General features: G+C 38.6%; 1 protein-coding gene across 3 annotated transcripts in view; it reads left to right on the top strand.

Moving 5' to 3' along the window:
• The window catches only part of LOC100455286 (prorelaxin H2), a 34,267-nt gene extending 25,395 nt beyond the window's left edge, over positions 1–8,872 (top strand). Inside the window, exons 1-3 of one of the 3 annotated variants that reach the window (XM_024252606.3) lie at positions 4,108–4,441; positions 4,598–4,698; positions 8,341–8,485. In XM_024252606.3, the coding sequence (XP_024108374.1) occupies positions 4,231–4,441; positions 4,598–4,698; positions 8,341–8,382 (354 nt within the window). In that variant the 5' untranslated portion in view covers positions 4,108–4,230 and the 3' untranslated portion in view covers positions 8,383–8,485. Of the gene's footprint in view, positions 1–601; positions 761–4,107; positions 4,442–4,597; positions 4,699–8,340 lie in introns of those variants that run through there. The other 2 variants (XM_054519971.2, XM_002819815.3) reach the window with 2 other exon arrangements.
• Positions 8,873–9,980: the final 1,108 nt, after the last annotated feature.

Below are 9,980 nucleotides of genomic sequence, written 5' to 3' on the forward strand. Positions count from 1 at the left end.
TGACTGCCTTCTTGGATAATTCCAAGGCTGGCAGAGAGCTGAAACTTGCTATTCAGGAATAAGCAGGAACTGTGTCTGGCTCTCTTGACATGGAGGGTTGTTTGCAGGAGCAGAGTGAGGGAGGAAACTTGTGGTCAGGCCATGTGAGGCCATCCCAGTTTTACCAGATGTCAGGGCAGCACATAATGTTGGCATTAATTTTAGGCGTTATAGAACAGATCAACCCTTGATGCTTTGACGTTAATTTTAACCTAAATTTAGATGGAAGAGCCGGGCTCTCGGGTCCCTTGTGATGTTCCATATGTGATTGTGGCAATGGCTGGATTGTATGGTCAGAGACTGGAGATCACACATGAGAGCCAATGCCCAGCATAACAGCAAAACCACAAACCACAATAAAAGCAAACAGTGACATCTTATTGTTTTGTTTTTGTTTTTCAATTTCTCTGAGGCCTGGGTGATGATTACTGGGACCACCAGATCTGGCCAGGGGTGATTCTTTCTGAACTTTCTTTCAGTACATACGCTATTACTTGAGTAGAATTAAGAAGTGAGAAAAAAACTAATGAAGTTATTTATCTTTCCTAATCTCTTAACCAAGGTATTTCCAGCAGTTTACTGAGAAGACGACTTTTTGAAGATCATGATGGGTCTTCATTTCTTGTTTGATTCTTCTGGATAAAGCAGCATGATAACCTGAAAGGAAAGCATAAACATCTGGAGCAGTTCCAAATGCACCTGGGGAGAGTCAGCACTGGAGGTTTGAATAAAAGTGTTTACCTCTTCTTATTCTCCAAATCTCAATGAAATAACAATTAAAAAAAAACTAGAGGAAAAAAAACAGATCCAATGTAGCACCGACTGTCATTGAGATCAGGTATGAGTTGCCTGTTGTTGACAGATCATGGGAAACAATAAGAATTTGGTAGAAAATACAAAGCTAGGAAAAGAGATTAGTGGTAAAATATAAAAGAGCAGGGTTTTATATATTTAAAAAATAAGTTTCTCTTACAACTGTTGGCCAAGCCCTATAGACAAAGTTGGCACTGGAAGATGGTGCAGGTAGAAGGCCACAAACAAAGGAATTCAATATGGGGCTGCAGAAGCTCAGAGGCCACCTGTCATCTCGGACAAAGCTGAAGGGAGTGCTCTATGCAATGGAGATTCCAACACAGAAGGACGAGGGCAATGCCCAGGAAACTTACAACTTGGACAAGACAAAGATGCACCCCCAGATGCAGAAAGCAGCTCGGCAGAGCCCATCCTGACCCACATCCCTCGTCCTGTCCTCCGCAAAATCCGTGGAGGCAGGGCTTCTGGACCCAGAATCTGTATTCACTGCTTTTTAATATATGACTCCTCTTTCAGTGGTACAAAGATTTCCTGTGGTAAACCATCTAGTATAAACACTCAAATAATCACTTCAATCCTTAGAATATCTAATTCAAGTGCCACTAAAGTATGCCTAAAACTCTCATAGGAAACTGATGACTGTAAGTTTATTTCTTAATAAAAATGTATTTTGCATATATATATACACACACACACTTTATCTATGTATCTATATATCTATGTATCTATCTATCTATCTACCTATCATCTATCTATCATAGGATAGAGTAAATAACAGAAAAACCTTAAAAAGTTACTTATAACAGCCTGTGAGAAAAAGCATCCAACCCCATTTAGCCCCTCAATGTTGCCAGCAGGCTACTCCCACCCTCCCAGGCAGCTGTGTCTAAGCATATAGACCTTCCTCTTTATGCTCCACACCTCATGGTCCCAAGAGGGCTACTTCACCTCCCTTTCTATGTCTGCTTCAGGAAGGAAAGAAAGGAGAGATAAGGCTTAGGGCTAGAATCAGGAAGTAAAGCCTTTCCCAGAAACCTCCACACTTGTACTTAGGTTGTATTAGACAGAACTGTGTCACGTAGACACTGCTACTTGTAAGAGACACTGGGAAACCATGTCTAGCACTTACAGCCTCGAGTGTTCCTGCTGTCCTACATTCAAAGACATTACTCTGTACATATTAACCTTCACTATTCAGATGAACTACAACTGGAACTGGATCTAGGATACAGGGAAATGAAGGAAAGGGGGCGTTGGAATCCAGTAGACATGGGTTGGAACCCAAACTCCAGCAATTGACAGCTGTATGCATGGACATATTTATTGTTTCTCCTTAAAAAGATTTCCTTTTTATTTAAAGAACTTGAAATGCCCTTTAGTTGTGCCTGTAAAGACTGTGAATCTTGCATTTGCCTGTGATCCTTAGCAGTAGGGTAAGCCCACATGTGGCATATGTGCTGGCCAAAATTACCCTGAATAAGTGCATGACAACTCTCAATCTGTTTCTTCTTTCTGTAAAATGGGAAAGCGGGCATTGTACTGGACAGTTTTAAGGACTCTATAAAACCATGTAGGCAACATAAAAAATCAAAATATCCCTGGACACTTTGGGAGGCCAAGGTGGGTGGATCACCTGAGGTCAGGAGTTTGAGACCAGCCTGTCCAACATGGTGAAACCCAGTCTCTACTAAAAATACAAAAATTAGCCAGGTGTGGTGGTGCACACCTGTAATCCCACCTACTTCGGAGGCTGAGGCAGGAGAATTGCTTGAACCTGGGAGGTGGAGTTTGCAGTGAGCCGAGATCACACCATTGCACTCCAGCCTGGCGACAAGAGCCAAACTCTGTTAAAAAAACAAAACAAAAAACAAAAAAAACAAAAACAAAGAAATCCCTGGAAATTTAAATTTTTAACAACCAATTACTTTGGAGTACAGCCTTGCACAAGGATTATTTTTACAAGGACTGTCAACCCACAAAAATGTTTTCAAACCTCAGTTTTGAGAGGCCTCTCTCAAACTGCGTGTTTTAATGAAAACTCATTTAAAAGCATTGATTGAATCTGACCATCTCATAGGCTTGGTCAGGTATTTTTTGAAGAATTACACATTGCTTGGCATTTGACCAATGTTAAGTGGGCATACTGACATCACCAGCAATCTAGAAATTAGAATTATTTGATTCCATAGTTATGTTTGTAACTACGAAATTGTTATTGTTTTATTTCAAAGTTACCCTAACTTCTTGCATGTCTCCAGTTTTTCTGGTGGAGCTGAACTAATCTGAGTATATTAGGAACACAAGGAAGTAAGTTATTTTAAAAAATGAACCTACTTGTACTAAAAATTTACAGGTAGAAGGGTTGTCTACTAACCATACTATCTAGAACTGTGTGGATATTTAGAACGTTAAATTAGATGGTGGTAAAAAATCCCCTCTTACCAGGTGCAGCAAACACAAAATACAGTAAACAAACATATCTTTGTGCTGTAATTTGTTACCAAAATATTCTTTGTGGGATTGTGGGATTTCTACTGCTTTTTTTTCTTCTCTGTGTGTGTGGGGGGGGGGGGGGGAGGCGGGGGGGGGGGGGGGGAGTATGTTCTCCAGTCTCCAGAGATGTAGATTAGAATTTTAAATTAAAATGTTCAGATAACTAGTTACAATCAAATTTATCCCCAAGAGTGGAAGGAAAGTCCAATGGAGAAATTGTTTTGTAAATTAAAGACATTACTGCACAAGCCTAAAATGATGTTACTGGGGATTTTAATATTTTTACCTGGATTCAGATTAAAAGTCATCAGTTTTCCCTCTCATCAACAATTTATTTATTCACCCATTATATTTTTATATTTTTATGGATTGATATACCCAACACTATACTAATTAACCCAATTTACAAGATAATCTATAATCTTATTTAGGTTAGAAGGGTTTTTTGGCAAATGTTCACTCTAGAAAACTGGGTTGTAAGAATATGGGCGATCTCAAATTTATTTGTATGTGTGTGTAAAAGGAAAGGCTTCATATCTAAAATAACTTTACCTAAGTATACTAAATTGTTTGAGGGTAATGAAAGAGAAGAACACAACTGTAAAACGGCCAAGGACAGAGGGATGGGCAAATGAAGGAAAGGCGGAGAGGGAGACCAAGAGCTGAGGGGGGAAATTCTGTGGAGGGGTGTGGGAAAGGGGTGGAGCCGGCAAACTTGACTTAAGAGCTGAGTGATAGCCCAAGGGATACAAAAGACTGGTTGAGCCAGGTAGGGAAAGCAGCCTAAAGCCTGGGACAGGCACACAGGCCCAGGTCTGTAGGCCACAGCAGCTGCAGTCCTGAAAGGCTGCAACACCCAGACCTCCAGAAGAGACCAGGCCCAGGATGCCTCGCCTGTTTTTGTTCCACCTGCTAGGAGTCTGTTTACTACTGAACCAATTTTCCAGAGCAGTCGCAGACTCATGGATGGACGAAGTTATTAAAGTATGCGGCCGCGAATTAGTTCGCGTGCAAATTGCCATTTGCGGCATGAGCACCTTGGACAAAAGGTCTCTGAGCCAGGAAGATGCTCCTCCGACACCTAGACCAGTGGCAGGTGAGAGCTCCCGCCCCCTTCCCATTGGTTACTCTCGGGCGGCCGTCCAATTGGAACGGCGGCCTGCACGTCCGACTCGAGATCTCATTGGCTGCCACCGCTCAGCTCCTACTCAGCCGCGGCTGGTCCCTAAAGTTTGGGCTTTTCCTTTGCCAGGTGATTTTATTCAAACAGTCTCACTGGGAATCTCATCAGACGGAGGGAAAGCTCTGAGAACAGGAAGCTGCTTCACCCCAGAGTTCCTTGGTGCCCTTTCCGCAAGGCAGCCAGAGCGACGGGGTGGAAAGGAAGGGGAAGCCTCAGAGGAGGTGACGCTGCCCGGAGACCCGCAGGAGGCCGGGCGCACTGCCGCACCCCACAGGAAAGCCAGGCGGCCAGACAGCGGGCGTGCTGGTGGGGGCACCTGGACAGGGCATCTCGGATAGAGAGGAAAGGGGACAAACACTGAGGCGGTGCACTAGTTATCAAGCCTGTTTGCGCGCCTGTAGGACGGGGCGACACTCTGAGGTCTCTGTGAGGGTCCCGTAATGGGAAGACAGGAAGGGCCTTACACTTAATGACTCTCCTAGTCCAAAAGTTGGGCTGTGGCCTTTGCCATTGGAAACGTTCTTTAAAACAAACAACAAACAAATCCCAAAGGAAAAGAGCTTCCCACTTCTTTGATCTGGGTATTGAAGTTCATTTGTGAGACCGGGGCTGGAAGAGAAAGGAAAGGCTTGAATGCCTATTAGAGAAACTCAAGAGGACCAGAGACAAGGAAAGCAGGCCGTTCAGACCATCATAGCTGAAGACCCTACTGATGCTTTCAAGCATTTGGAAGCTGCAGTGGGTTTGCTTTAAAAGCAAGATCTTAGAGTTGAGTACAGCTCAATCTGAAATGGCTTTAAAAAATATTTTTGTATTTATAAAGTAGCAGTGGAAACTCATGTGATATACACTAGTCTAAGAAGTGTAATGGACCATATTAAATTCAGAGAAAGTAACCGCAGTTTGCAAATACTAAGTGTTTTATATCAATATGACATGTAATTTATGATAAACCACAACTAAATGTTATAGGCTATATGCATATACTATATATAAATGACTCTAATAGAAATACATTTACTTCTGTTTTATGAGATTTAAAGTATGCTTCTAAACTTATTTACTTTTCTACATTGTTTGTTAGAGTTTGATTTATTTAATGGCAGTTTTACATGACTTTTGTGTAACATTAGTACAAAAGTACCACAAAGTCTAGGAATTTACTGATTCAAAGAAGACCAGAATTTCTTTATTATTCCACTTTTTCTGACTATAAAAGTAGTAATGCTCATATTAAAGACAAAAATGTACATTAATGCAGGGAGAAAAATGAGAAGCACTCATAGATATTAAAGACTTGAAAAAGTATATGTGAATTTTATGAGAAAATGAAATTATATTAAACAAGTAAGTGGAAAGAAATGTTAACATTTGGATAGGTATATGTATATGTTTTGCATTTTCACTCACCATTATACTTTGAGCAGTTTCTCACATTGTTATTATCCCAAAACACAATTTAAAATTCCTGTGTAGTATTTTTTGTCATAAATCTGCCACATACACTTGAGGATTTTTTGGTGGATATTTAGTTTATGTCTAAATTGTTGCTGAAAATAGTTCATTGTGCACATTTGTATATAGATATGGTTACATTTTTATTTCCTTTGAAGAGACATGAGATTACAAAGTATTTTTAAAGAATTTTCTTTATCGATGTGCAGTATAATTTAACTGAAAGTAACCTAAGAAAATATTGCCTGCAGGTGGAGATTAAGACAAATGTTTACCATTATGAGGTAGGAATCATTTTGGAAGTACATGTCAGTAATTTGTGATTAATATGAGTTTTCAGACTTCTACTGTTAGGTAGTTGCTATTTGCTTTCACATTATTACATTGTTAGCCATCCATTTCATCCTACAATATGTGCTAAAATAATGTTCACTGCATCCCTTTTAAAAATAAGATACACTTTAAACCAGAAGAGGCCTATTTTAGTGAGATTTACATCCAAAATAATAAGTGAATAAGGGTATTTGTATGAATTCAGACAGAATATTTTCTTTGATCCTAGGTTCCATAGCTAAAAGTGTTATGGATTATGAAATATTTCAAAACAGGTTTAAAAATATAATTTTAATAAAAGAGTACAAAATACACAGCCTATGAATAAACTTAATACAAACTGTAACTGTTTTGGCTGACTCATTTAACTGGCTTTAAGTATACAGAAAATTACCATCAGCTTCTTTCAGCATTTGATAAGGCCCCAACTACAGAAAGTTTAGGTTGGATCAAAGAGAGGTTTTTATGACGAAATTGAATTAAACTTAGGATGTCTTACTGAGGGGAAATGCCAAAACCTCTCATTTAACCAAAAACGATATAAATTCTCATCTGTCATTTCCAGTTTAGAACATGAATGAGGGAGTGTTGGGAGGAAAGATGAAATACTACAGTTTGTTTTTTTTTATTCCTCTGTCAAACTCCAACTGTTGAATTTTGTTGTTGGCTAAAAGGGGAACAACTGAGTCTCTTGCCACAAAACTCAGGAAATGATCAGCCCCAGAACTACCGCTGTCTAGGTGAAGGGTCGTGGTTTCCTCTGATCAGCAGGCAACAGTGGTTAACCAGGTGTCTGCCTCCTGCACTTAGATTTACTCCCCTCTTCTCTTTATTTTCATTATTTCAAGAGTAATGCCTTGTTAATGGAGAGTTTTCCTGTCCAGGAAGAAGAGCAGCAAGACCTGATCTGGGTTTACACTATAATTTAAACATCATCAGTGTTTCTAATTTCTTTGTGAAATAAAACTAGTAAGTTGTATAATTAGGACAGTTAAGGTTAGGAGAGGGTTTAACTCACTGTAAGCTTTTTGAGTGCAAGAAACATTTAAATAAATTTATATCTTTTAACTGGCAATGCCAGAGGCATGGAAACAGGTAATGAATGTTCAACTGAGCTGAATGGGTACAAAGATGGAGGAAGATGTCAGCTGGGTGTCCAGCAGATTCCCATCCCAAGTCCCAGCCTTCACATATGGCCAGCCTGGGTTGCTGTGTAAGAACAGGCTTCCTTCCTAGGAGACACACAGATCTTGCATAGTGCATGATCTGCAGCTTTGGAACAAACATCAAACAGAAAACGTTAGTCAGTACACATACTCCACAGCAGATACGAATCTCTTCTTAAATCAGTGATTTTTGGTTAGTGTTCTTTTAACCCACTTCTCTCTTTCATATAAAATACTATTGATTTGGAGTAAATACTCTGGGGAAGACAAATTGTTAAATAGATGGTCAAGGAACATCAGAGACTTCTTTCTCCTGCTTAGATCAGAGGTGTTGGAAATTCTGCCTCTTTAACTTTATCCTCCAGGAGTAACTTCCCACTATGAAATATTCAATAGCTGAAAGTAATATCTTTTTCAAGGGTTACTATCACAACTCATAATATCATAAATCATAGCTTAGCAATGGAAGATAACGACTTAACTAAGAAGAATCCAAGAAAATGACCACTATCTGTGGTCAAACTGTTTTCAGTGACTTACATGACTTCAGAAAGATGACAGATTAATGTCAGGGAGAGTCAAAAGTACTATGATAAAAGCACTGAGGGGATCATGAAGAGAGATGAGAGAGGACCAATGGGGTAAAGCAGAGCCTTGGTGAAATTATGGTACTTTAAGGTGTCCAGCTGTAAGTAAGCTAAGTGTTTAGATATTAGGATGCTTGCTTATTTTGTTTTAGTGTTTAATTTATATTGAGGCAATGCTTTCTTTTTTGTGTATGCAAACATTCATAGTTTTTCTGAGTGCTCTTTGACATGAATATACCCTCACATACACCTTTTTTTTTAAATTTAACAGAAATTGTGCCATCCTTCATCAACAAAGATACAGAAACCATAAATATGATGTCAGAATTTGTTGCTAATTTGCCACAGGAGCTGAAGTTAACCCTGTCTGAGATGCAGCCAGCATTACCACAGCTACAACAACATGTACCTGTATTAAAAGATTCCAATCTTCGCTTTGAAGAATTTAAGAAAACTATTCGCCATAGACAAAGTGAAGCCGCAGACAGCAGTCCTTCAGAATTAAAATACTTAGGCTTGGATACTCATTCTCGAAAAAAGAGACAACTCTACAGTGCATTGGCTAATAAATGTTGCCATGTTGGTTGTACCAAAAGATCTCTTGCTAGATTTTGCTGAGATGAAGCTAATTGTGCACATCTCGTATAATATTCACACATATTCTTGATGACAGTTTCACTGATGCTTCTGTCAGGTCCCATCAATTCTTAGAATATCTAAGAAACCTTTGTTGATGTTTAGATTTTTTTATTTGATGCATAAGAAAATGTTCTTTGTATGATTAAATGACACTTTTTTTGCTGAAAAGCTTTTTTGTCTTTTTATTAACAGTATGATTATGTTGTGCTATTCTTTTTAGTGCTGTTAACTTAAAATTACAATAAAACCTCTACCACTTTAACCATATGTAGTAACAATGCAGTTGTTACAATACCTAACACCATATAGTAGTAACAATACCTAACACCAGTTACATGAAATGGACCAAAATGTTTTATTGATATTAACTCTTAGATTGGGTATACATAAAGCCATAAAACTTGAACTTTCCTAATAGATTACAAAAGGTTTTTGTGTCGTATTGAAATACTCATTGCAAACAATCGGATTGGACACTAAACCAATTTAATTTAGTTGAGACCATATAAACTCAATCACTTTTTTTTCCTTTTTAATTTCTTTTTTTTTCTAGTATAGTCTGAAGGGAACTCAAGTACTTTTCAAGCTAGGGTTCTGTTCTCAGTTCCAGTGTCTAAGAAACTTAACAGTAAATTATTTTTTAAGGAGAAAAAGGAATAGACATAATGTAGAATAGAACGAACAAGTCCATATCATATATTACAGAAGAAATAGTATAATGAGGGAACATAATTTATGTTCACTTCTTTAGAATTTACAAACTATTTCTGCAAGCAAAATTACGGAAATAGTATGAACACTTGATAGAAAAGTAAATTGACATAGTTATCAACTTAGTATTTTACTGGTTCTATTTTTTTTTCTTTTTAAAAAGTTATACTTTAAGTTCTTGGTTACATGTGCAGAACGTGCAGGTTTGTTACATAGATATACATGTTCCATGGTGGTTTGCTTCACCCATCAACCCATCACCTACAGTAGGTATTTCTCCTAATGCTATCCCTCCCCTAGCCCGCCACCCCCAAACAGGCCACGGTGTGTGATGTTCCCCTCCCTGTGTCCATATGTTCTCATTGTTCAACTCCCACTTATGAGTGAGAACATGTGGTGTTTGGTTTTCTGATCTTGTGATAGTTTGCTGAGAATGATGGTTTCCAGCTTCATCCATGACCCTGCAAAGGACATAAACTCATCCTTTTTTATGGCTGCATAGTATTCCATGGTGTATATGTGCCACATTTTCTTAATCCAGTCTATCATTGATGGACATTT

Source organism: Pongo abelii, chromosome 13, assembly GCF_028885655.2.
Source record: "Pongo abelii isolate AG06213 chromosome 13, NHGRI_mPonAbe1-v2.0_pri, whole genome shotgun sequence".
Lineage (NCBI taxonomy): Eukaryota > Metazoa > Chordata > Mammalia > Primates > Hominidae > Pongo > Pongo abelii.